We start from the raw sequence: 22,058 nt of genomic DNA on the forward strand, positions 1-22,058 counted from the left end.
GGCCTCTGAGTTGACACAGCCCTGAGGCAAAATGTTCCAAGTCTGCTGGGCAGGTCCTGTGAAAGCAGATAGATTCTAGAGGTTGCTAAATGGATAAAGGAAAATTATTCACCTCCTCCCCAACCGCTGCACACCAAGTGCAGACAGATGTGCTCACTCCAGTGTGGAAATGTGTGAAGCAGCAGCTGCGATCGAACCACCACCTGATTAGGTTTCTGGCAAGCCACTGTCACTCTCCACGACAGCCTCCCACCCCCTCCAAATGGGAGAGCCCAGTGGGGAGGTGGGAGAATCCACGGCTCACATGTCTCTCAAGTTCAAAGGTGGACTTTTCTGTAATTCCCACAGTGACTTTCACGGGGACCTGGAGCCACCTGCCCCTTTCTAGCCTATGACTCCGTGGGTCAGGAAGCCAGGTGGGCAGTCACAGAACCCACATCCCATTAGGGCACAGGATTTGGGCCTTTGTGTTCAAGGCTATAACCTCAGCCCCCCTCCCATAAGGGGGCAATCACTATTTCTGAAGGGACTCAGTGGCTGTCTATCTGCTATAGAGGATACTGACTTCAGCTACCCGCCCACCCAGTGAGGAACGAACCACTAGATGGTTGGGTGGTCCCACCGGACCTGTAATGAACACTCATAATATTAAAACAAACAAACACAAACGAACTATGATGCACAGTGTGTTCCCCCCGAAATTGGTTCTTGGATTAGGAACTCTGTTCTAAAGGTAAAAAAAAAAAAAAAAAAAACAGAGAATGCAGATTAATTTTTAAAAATAAAGAGATCCACTAAAAAGAGAACATCATGGACATAAGACTATTACACGGGATGAAGATGAAAATGTCTTTAATCAATAATGGAAAATGCCAAACACTCTGCAGAAGATGCACTCTGTTTAGCCAAGCCACACAGGATTTGAAACCTTGTCTTTGAATTAATTGTTGAGGTTTAACTAAACTGTTTTCCTTCCAAACACATTTAAACCAGGCTCTGACAGCCAAGAGAAGAAAAAACTGCACAGGGAATAAAAACATTGCTTTCTTATTAACCCCTCTTCACTAGAGTCATAGAAATTGCTCTCCAAATATAGCAGGACTGGATGCTCTCTACCGCAACCGCATTGACGATGTCAGATACTTGAGGTACGTAGCCATCAGGAAGTTTCAGAGAATCCAGGGTGAAAAAGATATCATCACCTATCACCCCATTTCTTCCATGTAGGCTAGAGATGCAGGCCTGTAATTACAAAAAAAGGATCAGGCACTGTCCCGGGGGCTCACCGGCCCGCTCCAGCTTTAATCTGTAGGTCACGCCAGCTCAGCGATTCCCAACCTGGCTGCACATTTGAAAAGTCCAGAGTGCTACCCACAGAGTGCTACCCACACCCAGACCCCGCCTCACACCAGCGAGGTCAGAATCTCTATGGATGGAGCCCAAATCTAGGATTAGAAACGCCGCTCTCATCTATGATGGCCATTAACCTCTACAGTGACGGTGAGAGAGGAAAGCGATTGAGCGAGAAAGGAATGTGCTGGGAAAGAGAATATCATTGCCCCACTTCCTCCGTCACAGGTCAAGCTTCATCTGCACCTTTGCGCAAACTCAATTTCCCACTCGTTTGCGGTCTCTGCTACCCAAAGCACAGCCAGCATCGACCGTGGGCTCCAGTCCCGCCATCCGCCCCATTCATTCTTTCCAGCAATCTCCGATCATGATTTGTTTGCTGTTCTTGTTGCTCTCAGAACATTTTAATACCTCCCAGATAAGCCATGCAATTTAGATCTTAATTATATGTGCTCTGTATTAGTCTCTAATTATTTCCTTTCAGAAGCACAACCTTTTCAATAAGAAAATCGACTCCTCTTTGGCAAAGAATATATTCTCTTTTCGGCTCCCCAACACACCCCGTGGAATGCTGAGCACCAAAAGCGGTCACCACAGGCAGGATGAGCAGAAACGAATAAGGGCAACAGAAGACAAACTACCTCACGAACGTGCTTATGTCTCAGAGGCTTCACTGAGAGGGCCTTTCTGCTCCCTGTGTCTGGCTGGGTGGAAAACTCAACTTCTACTCGGTCACCCTGATAAGGCTCAAAACCTAAAACAGCCACGGAGAGAAAGGTGGGATTACCTCAATGTTGTCATGTTAAATTTCCCAAGTTACTTGTAATCCCCCAAAATAGCTTCTATTACATCAAAGGTACATTGAGAACATTTTTTTTTCTCTTTGGCCACGCCCTGTGGCATGTAGAAGTTTCCAGGGCCAGGGATAGAACCCATACCACAGCAGCAATTCGAGCCGCAGCTGTGACACTGCTGGATCCTTAACCCGCTGAGCCGCCAGGGAACTCCCATTTTGAACATTTAAAAACAGGTAACTTGCAAGTCTTCCTGTCAGAAAGGAAATGTATAATCCTTTAAGTAGTGATTCTCTCTACTGACTTAAGGTCAATTGGGGAAAAGCATCAACTGGGCGTCTCAGAGCAATCTTTGTAGGAGCAGCATAGGATTCATCAAACCACTGGTCACATTTTCAACTCCTGGAGAGGAAGGAAAATTCCTAAGGAAGAGCACACGTATGAGTCTGACTGCCTGAGTTCAAACCTTAGTACTGCCCCTTACTCAATGTATAACCTGGATCAAGTTACTTAACTCTGGGCCTTAATTTCTTCATCTGTAAAATGAGAAGCATAAGAGTAGTACCTACTACATGGAGTTGAAGGGACAATTACTCAGTACATACAGAACTCACAGAATAGTGCCTGGCACATGCCCAGCACCAAATAAATGTTGATTGCTATTATTACTACCAGCAGGAGCAGTAGAACACAGTGCTGTAGAAAGAAACAATTTTCTCAGGTGTTTTGAACTAACAATGAACACATTTTTTTTTTTTTGTCTTTTCAGAGCTGCACCTATGGTATATGGACGTTCCTAAGCTAGGGGTTGAATTGGAGCTGTAGCTGCTGGCCTACACCACAGCCACAGCAACACTGCCAGATGTGAGCTGTATCCACGACCTACACCACAGCTTTCGGCAACACCAGATCCTTAACCCACTGAGCAGGCTGGGTCGAACCTACATCCTCATGGATACTAGTTGGGTTCTTAACCCACTGAGCTACAACAGGAACTCCATTGTTTTGTTTACTTTTTAGGGCCATAGGTGTGGCATATGGAGGTTCCCAGGCTAAGGGTCTAATCGGAGCTGTAGCTGCCAGCCTATACCACAGCCACAGCAATGCAGGATCCGAGCCACTTCTGAGACCTACACCACAACTCACGGCAACGTTGGATTCTCAACCCACTGAGTAAGGCCAGGGATCAAACTCTTCATCTTCATGGATACTAGTCAGGTTCATTACTGCTGAGCCATGATGGGAACTTCGTATTTTATATTTTACATTTATAGACAAATATTTACATATTTACCCAATGGGTTAAAAGTCCCACACTGGGGATAACATTATTTATTTTTGCACTGCTAATACCAATACAAATTTGGAATAAAGCATCATAGTAAGCAGAAGTTTCTTAGAACCTAAAAGAAAAATAAAACACCCAACTGATGGAGCAGAAATGAACCTGGAATTGGCTGTGGTGTAAGCATAATTCATAACCACATCCAAACATTTATGATGTTCAACCAAAACTGAAGCCATAGTAATCAAAATTTCAGTGTGTGTGTGTTTATATATTCAAAATAACTGAACTTCACAACTTCTGGGCAAAGTTTATACTGAATACAAAAGGAAAATGAGGAGTTCTCATCATGGCACAGCATAAACGACTCCGACTAGGAACCATAAGGTTGCGAGTTTGATCCCTGGCCTTCCTCAGTGGGTTAAGGATCCACGGTTGCCGTGAGCTGTTGGTGTAGGTCACAGATGCGGCTCAGATCCCGTGTTGCTATGGCTATGGTGTAGGCTGGCGGCTACAGGTCCTATTAGACCCCTAGCCTGGGAACCTCCATGTGCCGAGGATACAGCCCTAAAAAGACAAAAAAAAAAAAAAAAAGGAAAATGAGTCAGCATGGTTAGTTTTCTCTTTTTACTGTACTGATGAGATTTTAGGCATGCTTTACCTCTGAAGGACTACTGTGTAAATCAGCCTGCCTGTCTTAACATGGTAGTGACTTTTTTTTTTTGTCTGTGCCATGGCATGTGGATGTTCCCAGGACAGGGATCAAACCCTTGCCACAGCAGCAACCCAAGTGGCTGCAGTGACAATGCTGGAACCTTAACCCACTGTACCACAAAAGACTCTGGTAGTGATTTTTTGAGAAAATGAGTATTTTCTGTTGTAATTACAGTCTGCTTAAAATCAGCTGGAGTTCCCGTCATGGTACAGCGGAAACGAATCTGACTAGGAACCATGAGGTTGCGGGTTTGATCCCTGGCCTTGCTCGGTGGGTTAAGGATCTGGCATTGCTGTGAGCTGTGGTGTAGGTTGCAGACACAGCTGGGATCCGGCATTGCTGTGGCTGTGGTGGAGGCCAGTGGCTGTATCTCTGATTTGACCCCTAGCCTTGGAACCTCCATATGCTACAAGTGTGGCCCTAAAAAGCAAATAAAATAAAATCAGCTGGAAATCTTTAATTAAAAAATTCAACATAGTGACAAAATTCAGGTTTTAAAGCTTTTGGAGAAATACAAGTATTGTTATGAAGTTTACAAAGAGAGAGATGTTGAAAAAAATGGAGGAAGTGAACAAGTTGAACCATTAGAGCTTAAATGGTGCACAAACTTGAAGTCAGATCATTGTACTTGGGAACATGTCAGCATGTGGCAAGAATCTTTGAATGTAGCTCTTATTTTGTACTGGAGACATTCATAATGTCTAACAGAATGGAAGGAAATTAAGAAAATCTACAAATTTGCCATTGGATTTCAATTTGATGAAACATTCAAAAGTTTGCATTAATGTACACAGGCTTTTCTCGAAATAATTTTACTTCTGAAAAATTTATAAATATTACTATTTTAAAGGTCCAAACATAAAACCAATCTGTTAGTCATATATAAATACTTCAAAAGCAGATTTAACTTTAATCACATGCGACACCCCCTTTTAGTCTTAAAAATGACTCAGTTTGGACCATAGAGGATATGGTCTCCCCCCACAGCTAGAGCTGTAGGAGAGGGTGGCCTTTTAGAAGCTACAGTCTTTGGTATAAAGTATAAAGTCACTGCCAACATGAGGCCTGGCAATGAGGTAGGTGGGGGGGTCTGCCCACTCCAGTCTCGCGACTGTGCTCCCCCCTGGCCAAATCCAATCATCAGAATGCCAGCAGCTGAATAACAGGGCCTTTAGTCACCACAGAGGCACACAGCAAACAGGGAAGAAAAAAATAAAAAAGGAGTTCCCATTGTGGCTCAGTGGCAATGAACCTGACTAGTATCCATGAGGATGCAGGTTTGATCCCTGGCCTCACTCAGTGGGTTAAGGATCCGGCTTTGCCCTGAGCTGTGGTGTAGCCTGCAGACCTGGCTCGGGTCCTGCGTTGCTGTGGCTGTGGTGTAGGCCAGCAGCTGTAGCTCCGACTTGACCTCTAGCCTGGAAACTTCCATGTGCTGTGGGTATGGCCCTGAAAAGCAAGAAAAAAAAGAAAAAGAAAAAAAGAAACAGGGGAGCTACTCTTGGGTTGAGTAAGATGATGGACTATTGGACAACTCAAGGCGTAAGGGAACGTCCAAAAAGGGATGAGCAGGTTATGGGGAACTTTCTTTTAATCTTTCAGTTGGGTACTTGAGCCAATAAATATATTCTGAAAAATGAGGAAATAACCTTATTTGTGATCCCAGGCTTCTGCCTGAGGTCACGCTGCTTACATAAGGATATACAGGATGTTCTGTATATACATTTTAGTGTATAACCTGAAAAGTAAACAAAGAAATAGCAATGCTGTGTGCGAGAGAGATGTCTCCACCTCTCCCCCTAGGCCAAATGCCCAATTCCATTGTAGCATCCTTCACCAAAATGGTTAAGATTTACTGCTTACTCACATAAAAAAAATAATCGGAGACACATCACTGAAGTTAACCATTTCCCATAAGCAGCACTCTTGGACCTACACCCTCCAACCTTGTCTGCAAAACGGGGCTGATCCCCACCGTACTGTGAGGCAGGTAAAACCAACCGGGATCCTGGACCCAGAGGCACCAATGAGAACACCTCCCACTGACATAGAAGCACATTCGTGTGGGCAGAAAACACACACACATTCCTCCTCTCACACACTCCTGCCACACACATCTGCATTTAGTCACCACCCACTCATTCCTCAACCCACTTACAAGCTTTTTCATCTCTATCATCCTATTAGGACTGACCGCACCAAGCCTACCTCGGAAGGGTCCCCAGAGGATTAAATCGGCTAGTGCAGATTCCGTACTTAGCACAGGGCTGGATTCCACAACATCTGGGTCCCACTGGCATTTACAATCTCATTTCATACCTGTCCCTCGTGCAAGTCACATGACACCTACTCACACACTCCAGCCGTCCTCCAGCCGTCCTGCCCCCACTGCAGGTCCCAGGACATGCCAAGCTTTTTCCACCTCAGGACGTTCCCCATGTTTCTTCCTTGGTTTGGAAGAGTTTTCCCAGCTGGCTCCTTCTTCTCCTTCATGTCTCAGCTCCAGTGTCACCGCCTCAGAGGCTTCCCCCAAGCTGCTATCTATACTATCACGCCGTGGTACTCCCAGTTTTATTAACCTAATACCTTTTATTAACCTAATACCTCGGTCACATTCTGGAGAGTAAAAACAATCTGCATGTCTGTGCCAGGGGGTGGCCGGGGGAGGAGGATTGCCTGAGCTCTGCCTCATTAGAATGTAAGTGTTATGAAAATAGTACTTGGAACAGAGCGAGGCTCTGAAGGATCCGCTGAATGACTATAAACAAGGAAAGAACATACAGACTCCCCATTATGTGGAACAACAAAATAATTAACACAATTTTCCCTTCTTTTAGACTCCCATTGTTTTAAATCATAAGTGCTTTTTGCCACTTCCACTGGGTTTTGTAATCAGATTAACAGCAGCTATTCTGACAATTCTTTTTTTTTTTTTTAAACTATTATTCTTTTTTTTTTTTTCTTTTTTTGTCTTTTGTCTTTTTTGTTGTTGTTGTTGTTGCTATTTCTTGGGCCGCTCCCGCGGCATATGGAGGTTCCCAGGCTAGGGGTTGAATCGGAGCTGTAGCCACCGGCCTACGCCAGAGCCACAGCAATGCGGGATCCGAGCTGCGTCTGCAACCTACACCACAGCTCACGGCAATGCCTGATCGTTAACCCACTGAGCAGGGGCAGGGACCGAACCCGCAACCTCATGGTTCCTAGTCGGATTCGTTAACCACTGCGCCACGACGGGAACTCCTATTCTGACAATTCTAAGTACGACTAGCTAGGTGCCCAGGTCTTCTTTTTCACCTACTCTCTCTCTCTCTTTTTTTTTTTTTTTTTGGTTGCTTTTTAGGGCCGAACCTGAGGCATATGGAAGTCCCTGGGCTAGGGGTGGAATCGGAGCTACAACTGCCAGCCTACACCACAGCCATACCAACTCTGGATCCGAGTGGCATCTGCGACCTACAGTACAGCTCACTGCAATGCCGGATCTGAGGCCAGGGATCGAACCCCCATCCTCAGGGATCCTAGTTGGGTTCATTAACCGCTGAGCCACGAAGAGAACTCCCCTACTCTGTCTTTCACCTTAGAGAGCCCATTACTCGAATTCACTCTACTTATGTTGCAGCAGCAAATCCCTCCATCCCTGCTCTGGGTCTCATCCTCTCTTTACAACCAGGGACCTCGTTCCATCAGTCCTTGCTGCTCCCTTCTTCACCTTCGGTCAATCTCTTTGGCATTACAAACATGTCCAGGTGTTTCCCATCTCAAGAAGAATTCTCCTAGTGAGGGCTACCATTGGTGGTGACTCCCTGTTGGCATGGTTATAGCCATGGTCATAGGGTCTAAGAGATTGCCTTTGGAGCCTAGCAATCCCAGGGGCCTTTCCTCCTAGAATTGAGTATTTTGGATTAAAGGGGTCTTAAAATCCTGTCTGCCATCAGACAATCATCTTTGAGGATTTTCAAGGTCAAATTCTGGCTTTTATTTATTTTCTTTAAATTTATTGAAGTATAGTTTTTTTAAATGACTTTTATTTTTTCCATTATAGTTGGTCTACAGTGTTCTGTCAATTTCTACTGTACAGCAAAGTGACCCAGTCACACACATACACACCCATATATATATATATATATACATATATATATATATATATATATATATATATATACACACATTCTTTTTCTCACATTATCCTCCATCGTGTTCCATCACAAGGGACTAGATATATTTCCCTGTGCTCTACAGCAGGATCTCATTGCTTATCCACTCCAAATGCAGTAGTTTGCATCTATTAACCCTAAACTCCCAGTCCACCCCACTCCCTTCCCCTCCCAAATCCTGGCTTTTAAACCCAAGAAAAGTAAAAGAGAAAGCTGCTTGGTGGGGCTGAACTAACTTCCTTTTTTTATCTAGGCTAAATGCAGCTCATGCAGCTTAACAGGTACAGTATTTTCACATCTATTCACCTTTCAAAATCTAGCCTGGCAGGGGGTTGCAGGCGTATGAGTCCTGCTGGGAAAGCATTTCACCCAGGCAGCCTCCCCCAGGTCTCGTCCATAGCAGTCAACCATTCTCTCTCCTCTGCTCAGTTATGTTTTTTGTTTGTTTTTAAGTCGCATTCTTTTAAGGTCCGTCTCTCCCAATTAGACTACAAGCTTTTCGTAGGCAGGGTTTAATAAAGTCTTAGTTATCTTGGTCTTGCTAATATCTAGTACTCTATCTTGAGCCGAATTAAACTCCAAGAGCATAAACAAATTAATGAATTATTGCTTTGGGCATAAAACAGAAAAATGTCATGCCTGATAATTAATGAACACAACACACACACACACACACACACACACACACACACACATACACACAGAAAGTGTTGGAGGAGGTTCCTGAGAAGACATGACCACTGGACCCACCAACTGAACCCGGGCAATTGGAGGTTCCTCATCTCCTCCGTTGACATTGGAATGTATGCTCCATCCACCGATCTCACAGCTGGAGCCGGTTCAAGGATGCAGCCTTGAGAGAGTAAGGTATTGCAGAGATCATTTGGGTGGTACATGTGACTGAACCCTGTTAAGGCCTCTGTGTAAACTTTTTTTTTTTAATAGGCATGAGTGTGGTTTGGCATCACATAAGATTTTTATTTATATATAGATATTTTTTGGTCTTTTGTCCTTTTAGGGTCACACCCACGGCATATGGAGGTTCCCAGGCTAGGGGTCTAATCGGAGCTGTTGCTGCCAGCCTGCACCACAGCCACAGCCACACAGGATCTGAGTCTCGTCTGTGACCTACACCACAGCTCACAGTAACGCCGGATCCTTAACCCACTTAGCTAGCTCAGGGATCAAACCCGCAACCTCATGGTTCCTAGTTGGATTCGATTCCGCTGCGCCATGACGGGAACTACCTCTGCATAAACTTTTAAGATTCTGATGAGTGGGTGCAGAGATCTACCTGTCTTGTGGCACCCGAGACAAGCCTCATATATTAAGTTCTTTTGCTTATTAAACCTGCCCCCTACCCACCTGGAGTGGTCCACCTCTTTCTAGGTCTTTCCTTGCCCTCCATGTACAGGGCAAGTTTGTGAACCAACGGAAAGGTACAAGTCTACATCCAAGTCTTATTTTAAAGCTATTGAATTATTTAAAAAAAAATAGTATCTCTGTATACTTGCAATGTTTTTCAGTTAGATTACAAATTCAATGCCTATGTGAATGAAAAAATTACGCAAATACGAATAACTGCATCCAAGAAATGAAAATGCAACAAATGATAGCATGAGCTTTTAAAAACATCATGTATCTGTCCCTCGATGTACATCCTTTTCAACTGCAAAGATCCACCTCAAGTAGAGAGCCTCCAGCTGGAGCCAAGGACAATGGAGAAGGCATTCCAGCATAAACTCCTCTCATCAATTAAACATGTCTCAAATTTGACCCCAGAAATTATGCCTGTCACCATCTTCAAATGCAATCTATAAAATTACAAAATAGGTAAAACCTAATTTTAAAATTTAAAAAATGTTAAATGGTACCTTTACAAACAACATCCAGAGAGAAGTAAGCTGTGTGATGAATGCAGCGGCCATCTTCCATCAGAGAGTTCATACAGCCCAGGGAAACTCTAGGGCAGGGGTCTGGCGGCCCATCATCGTGGCATTCATCGCAGAAAGCATCTACCTGGGGGATAAAGAAACAGTTACTTCCCACGTAAGTTTTAAAATCAGAAAGATATGCTTAAATCATTGTTGTTTGAGAAATGGTTTAAACAACTACAATAAACAGTGGTGAATATGTTTCACCTGACAAACATATCTTAAACATGATAAAATAATGCCTAAGCTTCAGTATTTTTTATTTTTTTTAAGAGCAGTTTAAAAAAACTGAACAGAAAGTTCCCATCTGTATATTCCTCTCCTTCACCCTCAGTTTCCCCCTATTATTAGCGTCATGTATTTTTCAATTAGTACCTTTGTTCAATTGATGAACCAATATCGACAAATTATATTTAACTGAAGATCATAGTTTAAATGAGGGTTCACGCTTTGCATTGTAATGTCATACATTTTTAATGTGTCTAAAAACTATTCATGCAACAAGGTCAATGCACTGATCATATTCATTTCAAAGGTAAAAGATATACTGTTCCTGCCTCTAGGAATTCACAAGCAAAGGGGAGAAAAAGGCAAAATTAATGAATTAAAAGCAAGTTTCGACACATGGTAAAAATAAGTGCAAAAATTGGCCCCTGAGAATTCCCAGTAAGAAGAGAATTTAAGACTGAGAGAATATAGGACAATATCTTGCAGAAAGTGGGATTTGACTTGAGCTGTGAAAGAAGAGAAAGATTTTATCAGCAAAGGAGGGTAGGGCTGAGGACAGGAATACAGAGATAGCAAAGGAGGAGGGAAATCGTATGTCAAGGGAGACGAACAAGGAAGAGAATTTTAAGATTCCAGATGAGGGCACCTAGGGAGGTGGAGTGACAGAACATGGCATGAAGTTGGCTCTAAATAAGGCAGGTCAAATTAGGGCTTAATTTATCTCCAGTAGGGAAGCATTCAAGACTTTTATTATTGGAAGTGTAAAGGCTTTCATATTTGGCTTTTCTAATTATACTAATAATACCTGTTCATTGCACAAAAATATGACACAGAAAAAAAGCAAAAGCCAATTATACATAATCCATAAATCTAATATCCATCTCAAGATAAACACTGACCACATTCTGATACTTACTCTGCTCCAGATGTTTTTACTATGCATAAATATCCGTGCACTCTTTGAAGGAAAAATTTAATAGTATATATATTATTAATGTACCACCAAATGATCACCACATACACAATGTTGTGTATATCAACAAATCACAAAAAGTACCATGACTGAGGAATAAAAGTTGCCTAAGAGGGCACGAAGGGTGATTTCTATTTTTCATTTTATATCCTTCTAGAGTTTAAATTATTTATATATGATTTTAGAGAAAGGTTTTTTTTAATCTCTTTTTTTTTTTGGCTTTTTGTCTTTTGTCCTTTTAGGGCCACACCCACGGCATATGGAGGTTTCCAGGCTAGGGGTCTAATTGGAGCTACAGCTGCCAGCCTACGCCAGAGCCACAGCGACACGGGATCCTAGCCACATCTGCGACCTACACCAACAGCTCATGGCAACGCTGGATCCTTAACCCACTGAGCAAGGCCAGGGATCGAACCCACAACCTCATGGTTCCTAGTCGGATTTGTTTCCACTGCGCCACGATGGGAACTCCTGATTTTAGAGAAAAGTTTATGTTAAACATTCAGTTGACAGTTGCTATCTAAATAATAGTAATAATAATAATAAAGTATATCTTAGCCATTTAAGAAAGACACAAAGAAAAGTTCAGTAAGTTTTCCATCTACGAAAGTTATATAACAAAAATCAATACTTTACTACATAGTGAGATCAAGCAGGACCCTGTGGGGCTTTCCTGGAAACAGATGCCCTTCCTCCTTCCCACCCATGGCCTCTTGTTTGTGGGAAAGCTTTGGCTTCTGGGGCCTTCCCCAACTTCCAAAGAGTAAATTTAATCAAAGAAGTGAGAAAATGTAGAAATAAAGGAAAACAGTCAAGCATGACAAAATAATAATTGTTTAGCCATAAAACAAAGTCAAAGACCTATAGTTCCTCCTCAAGGGCCATAGATAATATTCTGAGCCATATCCTTTGATCTGTTTTGCAGATACTGAAACCCCCACCAGGTGGCAGAAATTAACTGCATGCTGACCACCAGCATGTAGACCCCAGACCAAGTGGAACCAGAAGGTTGATAATGTTGACTTCGGAAATACTACCTGATTCCTCATCAGCAACCAATCCAAATAATGTCCATGAAGTAATCAGGCACACTGCTTCCCCCTTCCCTAACATAATAGAAGCTTTTTTTTTTTGTTTTGTCTTTTGTCTTTTTTAGGGCCACACTCAGGGCATATGGAGGTTCTCAGACTAGGGGTCTAATCAGAGCTGTAGCCACCGGCCTACGCCAGAGCCACAGCAATTCGGGATCCGAGCCGCATCTGTGACCTACACCACAGCTCACGCTGGCTCCTCAACCCACTGAGTGAGGCCAGGGATCGAACCTGCCACCTCATGGTTCCTAATCGGATTTGTTAACCACTGAGCCACAAAAGGAACTCCTAAAAGAAGCTTTAATTCTACCCTAAATTAAGATGGTTCTTTAGCACATTAGTCCACCATCTTCTCAGTTTGCTCACTTTCTAAATAAAGTCACTTTTCCTTGCCCCAAACCTCTTTTCTTGGCTTATTGGCCTGTCATGGGGCAAGTGGAATGAGCTTGGACTCCATTACAATAGGAGACAAAATTGGTCAGAACATATAATATATAAACACATTGATAATGGTTTAAATTATTTTAAAATTAAGTTTATTTTTATAAGTTAAATAAGTTAAATAAAAATATATATTGATAATGGAACAAAAATATTAAAACTCTGAGAAATAAAATTAGCAGGAAATATATATATACAACCTATTTCAAGAAAAGTATGAAACAATGCAGAAGCATACAAGGGGAGAGATATGCTTTTTGGAGGAAAAGACTATTAACATTATGTCAGTTCTCCCTAAATTAAATCTATAAACTCAGTCATATTAATTTAAAAATCCCAACGGGTATTGTTGTAGTTGTTTCGGTTGGAAGTGAGGGAATAAAACACAATGTTTTTAAATTGATACAGGAAAACCGACATACAGGAAATGGTCAGGACAATTCCAAAAATTTTAAAGTTTTGACAGGGAAACCAGGCTGTGGTGACCTTGAGATGTGTTATAATACTTTAGTAAATCGCACCATTTGATCATGCCTCCAGGGCAAGATAACAATCAAATGAGCACAACAGGAGGTCTCCATAGTTCCCTATACATTCTATAGGAATGTGGTACATGATGGAAGTGATTTTTCACCTCAACAGGGAAAAAGTGGATTATTCCAATAACGATATGGGGACAAGAGGACATCCATTAACAAAATAAGATGTGGATCTTTCTCTCAATCGCTATACCCCAATTAACTCCAAGCAGACTGATTATTTAGGCATAAACAAACAGATAACTTTCAGAAGAAAACCTAAGTCAATAAGTACGTAAATTTTGGAAGAAGCCTTTATAAGGCTCTTTATTGAACTGAAAAGCCACAGGCACTTTCACAGCCTGCTCCTGACAGTGTCAATTACTCCCATAAAACTGAAGCATAATTTGATCATATCTATTAAAATGGTAAACATCTTACTGAGGTAATGGTTGCACAGCTGTAAATTTACTAAAAATGTAATTGAAGGACACCCTTAAAATCAGAGAATCTTATGGTATGTCAATTGTACCTCAATAAGGCTGTTAAAAAGTGATTAAAATGCATGTCTGCTCACCTACGATTACGTTTCAACAAATGCAAACATTCTTTACCTAGGTGAAAAAAAGAAGTTCCGGGGGGCAGTATAGACTCGAACAATTATCACTGTTAACCATATTTTTAAATGCTGAAAAATACATATACAATTTATGTCTTTATAAACAGAAACCACTACAAAGAAAAGAACAAATGTCCCACACAATCCAGTGAATTGGACCTCAAATTTCACTCTCCATCCACTGTAACATGTCACCTCAGAGAAGCTCAATAAATAGAAGCAAGGGTGGAAGCCCCCCAGGAAGACAAATGGTCCCCAGACTTATCTTACTTTGATGGCTTTCAGTCTATATGTTCTATCTTCTTGCACAACTGCAGTAACCTTTTGCCCAACTTTCAGAAGCACATTGCCAGTGACAACATCACTGCTGAAGTAGATCAACTCATCAATGAATCCATGGTCACTACAGAATTTGGTCACGACTCCCTGGACAACTTTTAACTTGGTGTCACCTAAGAGATGAATAAAGGTTTCATTAATGAATCTCCAGAGTAAACATATATTATAAATGGGCCCTATCAAAGGAAGATATAGTAGCCAATGATCCAACTCTGGAAATAAATTGGGCTAGATTTGAGATACTGATGACAATGACAGTAGAGCCTAGTGGTTAAGTGTGCAAGACTCGGGACGTGGCACAGTGGCTTTATGCCCAAGTAGTGGAGCTCTGAGCTGAAGAGCACTGAGTCTGGAGCCAGGAGGCCTGGCATCGAATCACACAGCTCTTCCCTGTACCTACTAAATCTGTGTAATCCTGGGTTGGTGTCTTTCCTCTCTGAATTTATTTTCATCTTTAAAACAAGGGCAATGACAACTTCTGCCTAAAATAGTGGATCTTAGTAGTTCCCACTGTGGCGCAATGGGTTAAGAATCCAACTGCAGGAGTTCCCGTCGTGGCGCAGTGGTTGATGAACCCGACTAGGAACCATGAGGTTACGGGTTCGATCCCTGGCCTTGCTCAGTGGGTTAACGATCTGGCGTTGCCGTGAGCTGTGGTGTAGGTTGCAGACGCGGCTCGGATCCAGCGTTGCTGTGGCTCTGGCATAGGCTGGTGGCTACAGCTCCGATTCAACCCCTAGCCTGGGAACCTCCATATGCTGCGAGAGCGGCCCAAGAAAATGGCAAAAAGACAAAAAAAAAAAAAAAAAAAAAAAAGAATCCGACTGCAGCGGCTTGGGTTGATGCGGAGGCTCGGGTTTGATCCCTGGCCTGGCGCAACGAATTAAGGATCCAGCATTGCCACAGCGGTGGAGTAGGTGGGGGCTGGGGCTCAGATTCAATCCCTGACCCAGGAACTTCCATATGCCATGGGTGTGGCCATTAAAAAAAAGGAGTTGATCTTAAATGTTCCTACTACAAAAAATAATTATGTGAGGTGATGGAAATATTAACTAGCTTTATTGTACAAATGCTTCACAATATATACATATATATCATATCACATTGTACATTTTAAACTTACACAGTGTTATACGCCAATTATATCTCAATAAATCTGGGGGGAAAAAGGTTGTTATAAAGATTAACTGATACATGTATGTCAAGTGCTTAGAACTCTGAATGCCTCCCACAGGTTAGAGCTTATGTTAATTGCTGCCGTGATATCTGCAGCTAGACAGTCTACACGCATCCATTATTATATAACTTCATCATTATCAACCACAGGTTCAACAGGAGTATCTGCAGATTCTTAAACAACTAACTAGACAAAGCATACAAAGAGATTCGGGGACTTAAATCTAGCCCAAATGTGCATTTGAACCACTTGGGTTTATTTTTTTTCTGAACAAACACAGCTAGGAAACCACAATTTGGGATCTAAACCCAGGGACTCAGACTGCAGAGCCCACAATATGAACCACAACGCCTTAGGTGCTTGGCCAAAGACGCGGGAACTCGCTGGGGTTGGCTGGGGAAAATCTTGATTATAATAGGTTACAGAATCATTAGCCAAGAAAATCCTTAAAATTTCCAAAACAGGGAGGGGGGTCAAATTTGTCAGGTGAAATCATAAAATACCAGAGCATGGAAGGGACAAAGTGGCAACTTGCATTTGGGCACATGAAAACTTGTCCAGGAGTTCCCGTCGTGGCTCAGTGGTTAACGAATCCGACTAGGAACCATGAGGTTGCGGGTTCGGTCCCTGCCCTTGCTCAGTGGGTTAACGATCAGGCATTGCCGTGAGCTGTGGTGTAGATTGCAGACTTGGCTCGGATCCCGCGTTGCTGTGGCTCTGGCGTAGGCCAGTGGCTACAGCTCCGATTTGACCCCTAGCCTGGGAACCTCCATATGCCGCGGGAGCGGCCCAAAGAAATAGCAAAAAGACAAAAAAAAACCAAAAAACAAAAAACAAACTTGTCCAGAACTCTCCCGTGTGGTCCCGTTGGTAAAAGCAAGGGTAATTCCTGGACGCTGCAGTGAGAGCTGCCCGCTAAAAGCTACCCCGCAGCCTCGCATCGCAAACTTCGCTAAGACTCGGCCACCTCCGCGGGATTCGAACTCCCCAGACCGCGCTGAGAAGCTGCAGGGCAATTCTGGCACCTGGAAGCCTCAGCCCTGCTGAGGGAATAACGCTGCCCAAAGAGCTGTCTCCGGCCAACCGCCATCCGGAGCGCACAGCCGATCTACTCCTGTGGCAGGAAGGCAGCGCCGAGGTCAGGAAACGGCTGCTGGGCCGCGGGTGTCACAGGCCGCGTGACACTAGCCTGTGCCCTCTCTTCCCTGCCTGCGTCTCCCTGACCTCGATGTCACATGGACAACACCGCGACTTCTCTCACGGAAGTTTCTCGAGGATCAACGGGCGTGGATGCCCCTCAGGCCCGGTGCTGGGCACAGAGGCGCATTCGGCACACCTCAGAATGAACGCGATCGCAATCGGAGCAGGGACGCCGCCCTCTCGGGCAAAATCAGTTTAACGGATTCCCACCAACGAGATGACGCCTTCTCAGTGTCCCTCCGTCAGCCACTCAGTGCCAGACTCTGGGGTAGGTTTTTAGGGCACAGAGGTGAACAAATTAAACGCGGACCCTGTCCTCTGACCGATTCCTCTACGTGGCTTCAAATACGCGCCTATTTGTGAAACACAATCAGATTCATCCTCAAATCAGGGTGAGGCGCCATTTGGGAAGTCTGGAAAGGAATCCGCGGCACATGCGCATAACACCCCAATGTAAATTCCGAAGGCATCGGGAAATGCAGGGGTGGGACACTGCTCCCCAGGGGTCTTCTCTGTCTACACCTTCGCCACTCTTAGACTAGGGAGTCCAGGGCATGATCGGGGACCTGGGATCCCCTTCCTAAAGGGTGGCGCCGCCTGGGACACTCAGCGCCCTCGTGGCCCTCGTGGCCCTCGTGGCCCTCGTGGCCTAGAACCAGGGGCGGAATGCACCGCTAAGTAAAGGCCCGTGAGGAGGGGAGGGATGAGCAGAGTACCTTCCAGACGCCTCAGATGTTGCGTGCTCTCTGCCTCAGACGAATCCACCCTCCTCCAGAAGCCAAAAACCCTGGAAATAAACCGAAGCATTGTCCCGTTGTCAGGGCAGCCTGACAACAGGGCAACGAGGCTTGCTTCTGTCCAAGCCTCCGCCTGCCAGCCGCACTCTGATCACAGCAGCTCCTCAGAGGCTGCGCCGCTCCTCCACACCGCCCAACTTCCAGTCAGCGACCCTCGCACGGGACTTGGCCAAGGCTGCTACCCGAAGGGCTTCACAGTTCCGGTTGCCCACCCTCCAATAGGGGCGTAGTGTGCCGGATGGCGGCCAGTGAGATGCAGCGGGCTGGTGGGCGGGACTTTTGTGGCTCCTCCCACCACAGACCAGGCTGGAAATGTGGTGGCCAAGCCGGAAGTCGCTTCCAGTCTAATAACTTTTCGCACCTCTTAAGGCTGGGGGTTCCGCGTGTGGGCTTCTGCAGGGAGGTCCTGGTGCCTCTCTTGGAAGATGGCACAGAAGCTTGCCCCGAGGATGGAGGCAGGCTCCCAGTTATTGAGCCTCACTCCTCAAGGCCCGAGTTCTCCTATTCCTCTCAGAGCCTTCCACCCACCCACACCCCAACAGCCCCACCTCCTCACCCCTACACCCATTCCACACAGGGTTCAGCAGACAGCTCTAAGCAACAGAGTTGAGTGTTAAGCAATACCATCGATATTGGGGAAAAAATCTTTCACATCTGTTTGGGCCTCAAGACAGGTTGCGCTCAGCCCTGCTTGGAAGCTGAGGCGGACTGTGGCTCTATAGCAAAGCACTCACGGCCCTTAGAGACGCTTTCTAAGTGTGATCTGGAGATGAGGATGGCTAGGTGAGGAGGGTCAGGTGATGTAGCACCATGCAGGGAGTTTGAATTGCATCGCTGCTAGTATTTTTTGTTGGGGGGGGCACCATGCAGACATGGTCACATTAGGAATATTAAATGGGAGTTTCCTTTGTGGCTCAGTGGAAACGAACCTGACTAGTATCCATGAGGATGCGAGTTCAATACCTGGCCTTGCTCAGTGGGTTAAGGATCCGGCATTGCTGTGAGCCATGGTGTAGGTCACAGACTGGACTCGGATCTGGTGTTGCTATGGCTGTGGTGTAGTCCCGCAGCCTGGGACCTTCCATATGCCACACCTGTGGCCCTAAAAAAAATTAAAAAATAAAAAGAATATTAAATGAGGAGTTCCCGCAGTGGCCAGTGGCATCTTGCGAGCGCTGGGACTTAGTTTCAATCCCTGGCCATAGCGCAGTGGGTTAAGGATCCGGCATTGCCACAGCTGTGGCTTAGGTGGCAACTGCAACTCGGATCTTATCCCTGGCCAAGGAACTCTATATGCCTCGGGGTGGCCAAAAAAAAAAAAAAAAAATTTGGAGTTCCTGTCGTGGCTCAGTGGTTAACGAATCCGACTAGGAGCCATGAGGCTGCAGATTCAATCCCTGGCCTTGCTCAGTGGGTTAAGGATCCGGCGTTGCCGTGAGCTGTGGTGTAGGTCACAGACTTGGCTCAGATCCTGCATTGCTGTGGCTGTGGTGTAGGCCAGTGGCTACAGCTCCAATTGGACCCCTAGCCTGGGAACCTCCATATGCCCCGGGAGCAGTACTAGAAAAGGCAAAAAGACAAAAAAAAAAATTAAATGAGGATTTGGATTGTCATCAAAGAACCACTCACCAAAATGTTTCTAAAACACTGTGTGGCTTTAAGAACCCCATATCCAGGTCACAGCTGGAGGCCATTTACATGAGAATATCTAAAACAGCATCTAAGTGTCTCCAATGTGCCCCCCCCCCAAGACTTGAAAAACTTTTAGATGCTGGGCATCCACTTCCCAAAGCCCGCCAATATCTACGTGGGGGCCACTGATGCTGAATTCTGTTATGTAAAATGACTAGTACAATGAATACAATTGGCCCTCTGTACGCATAGATGTGGAGCCAGCAGGTACAGAGGGCCAACAGTAGTGAATCTGAAGGATTACAGGGTTGATCAAGGGGAAAATATGACCACGAGAAAATAGTACCCAAGTTTCGTTGGGCAATGCTATGACAGGTCTGCATGTAAGAAGTCCCCTGCTGCATGAACTGAGACCTGGCAGAGGCTAAGGGGTGAGTGTTTGGGGGAGGGGGGATGAGGTACAGCCACTGTGGAAAACAGTTTAGCAGCTCCTCAAAAAGTAATCATAAAATTACCATATGATCCAGCAATTCCTCTCCAAGGTGTATACACAAAAGAATTTAAAACAGATTTCCAAAGAAGTATGTGTTCCCAATGCCCATAGCAGCATCATTCGAAAAAATCAAACGGTTGAAACAATGCAGATGCCTTTCAGTGGATGAATGGATAAGCAAAATGTGATCTATCCATGTAATGGAATATTATTAGGCCATAAAAAGAAATGAAGAACTGATATACACTAGAATAAGGATGATTTTTGAAAATATCATGCTAAAGAAGCCAGGCTCTGAGTTCCCATCATGGCACAACAAAACCAATCCAATGAGGAACCGTGAGGTTTTGGGTTCAATCTCATGGCCTTGCTCAGTGGGTTAAGGATCTGGCATTGCCGTGAGCTATGGTGTAGGTCCCAGACGCGGCTCGGATCTGATGTTGCTGCGGCTGTGGTGTAGGCCAGCAGTTGTAGCTCCGATTCCGATTCCACTCCTAGCCTGGGAAAGTCCATGTGCCATGGGTGTGGCCTAAAGGGCAAAAAAAGAAAAAAAAAGAAGCCAGGCACAATGGCCACATATAGGATGAGTCCATTCATATGAAATGTCCAGAGGGAGTTCCTGGTGGCTTAGCAGGTTAAGGATCCAGCATTGTCACTGCTGTGGCTCTGGATCCTGCTGTGGCACAGGTTTGATCCCTGGCCCGGGAATTTCCCCAAGGCATGGGTGTGGCCAAATAAAAAGCATCCAGGAGTTCCCTTCGTGGCTCTATGGAAACGAATCTGACTAGTATCCATGAGGATGCAAGTTCGATCCCTGGCCTCGCTCAGTGGGTAAAGGATCCAGCGTTGCCGTGAGCTGCAGTGTAGGTCGCAGACATGGCTTGGATCCCAAGTTGCTGTGGCTGTGGTGTAGGCCAGCGACTACAGCTCTGATTTGACCCCTAGCCTGGGAACCTCCATATGCCATGAGTGCAGACCTTAAAATAAAAAGCATCCAGAATAGGCAAATTCAGAGAGACAAGAAACAGATAAGTGGTTGCCAGGGTATGGTGGTGGGAAGTGGGGATGAGTTGTGACTGCTCAGTGGGTATGGCGTTTCCATTTAGGGTGAAATAGTGGTGATGGCTGCACAGTTTTGTGAATGTTCTTAATTCCATTGAATTGTACATTTTTTAAAAATTTATGTAAATTTTATGTAAAGGAAAACTTTCTCTGCTCACAGTACTTTTTTTTTTTTTTGTCCTTTTAGGGCTGCACCCTTAGCATAGGGAAGTTCCCAGGCTAGAGGTCGAATTGGACCTGTACCTGCCAGCCCACACCACAGCCACAGCAACACCAGATCTGAGCCACATCTTTGACCTACACTACAGCTCACAGCAACACCATATCACTGACCCACTGAGCAGGGCCAGGGATTGAACCAGCACCTCATGGATGCTAGTCGGACTCGTTTCTGCTGCACCCCAATGGAAACTCCTGCTCACAATATTTCTGACACCAAATGTGTGGGTTTTCTACACTAAGCAATTCTCCCATTCTGTGTGGACCCCAACTGGGTGTCCTATAATTTAATTCAACCTTGACACTAACTACCCAGAGTTAGCACAGATCCCGCAGTTTAAGGGCTGAGTCCCATAAGTCTGCTCCCACTTCAGATGCCAATCACTCGTAGTGGGTTCCCAGGTTCCCTACACTTCATTATAGCTTGACTACAAATCAGGGTTTCCCATGAACGCCTTGGGTTCGAAAATTTGCTGTAACAGGTCACAGAACTCAGGGACACACTTAAGTTATATTTACCAGCTTAATATAAAGGATATTATGAAGGATACAAATGAACAGCTAGATGAAGACGTATTCAGGGAGAGGTCTGGAGGGGTCTCGAACATAGGAGTTTCTGTCCCTGTGGAGTTTGTGGTGTACCATCCCCCAGCACATGGACGGGTTCACCAACCTGGGAGCTCCATCTACCTGGTAGTTTAGAGATTTTATGGAGGCTTCATCATGTAGGCATGACCTGTTATTAACTCAATCTCTAGCCCCTCTCCTCTCCTCGGGGCTGAAAGCACCAAGCTTTTAATCATTACTTGGTCTTTCGGGTGATGAGCCCCCATCCTGAAACTATCTAAGAGCCAGTTAAGAGTTACCTCATTAGAATAAAAGACACTCCTATTACCCGAGAAAAGGATTTAGAAACTCTATACAAGATGCTTCTAGCACCCCAATCATCCAGGACATTATAGAAGTTTTAGGAGCTCAGTATCAGAAACCGGGGTTAAAGAAGTATGTATTTCTTGGACTTCCTGTGTAGCTCACGACAA

At 44.7% G+C, this 22,058-nt stretch overlaps 1 protein-coding gene across 1 annotated transcript; it reads right to left on the minus strand.

Moving 5' to 3' along the window:
• Window positions 1-835: 835 nt before the first annotated feature.
• Window positions 836-17,753, minus strand: CT55 (cancer/testis antigen 55). The gene is made up of 5 exons (XM_021080817.2): window positions 17,532-17,753; window positions 14,370-14,551; window positions 10,170-10,314; window positions 1,992-2,104; window positions 836-1,242 (listed from the first exon to the last, which is right to left on the minus strand). Exons 1-5 carry the CDS (start codon window positions 17,620-17,622, stop codon window positions 1,051-1,053), a joined length of 723 nt encoding a protein of 240 aa, XP_020936476.1. The 5' UTR covers window positions 17,623-17,753; the 3' UTR covers window positions 836-1,050.
• Window positions 17,754-22,058: the final 4,305 nt, after the last annotated feature.

This window comes from Sus scrofa, chromosome X (assembly GCF_054392235.1).
Source record: "Sus scrofa isolate SSC_HxYL_T2T_F1_AM1 chromosome X, Sscrofa_HxYL_maternal_Yorkshire_Landrace_v2.0, whole genome shotgun sequence".
In the NCBI taxonomy this organism is placed as follows: domain Eukaryota; kingdom Metazoa; phylum Chordata; class Mammalia; order Artiodactyla; family Suidae; genus Sus; species Sus scrofa.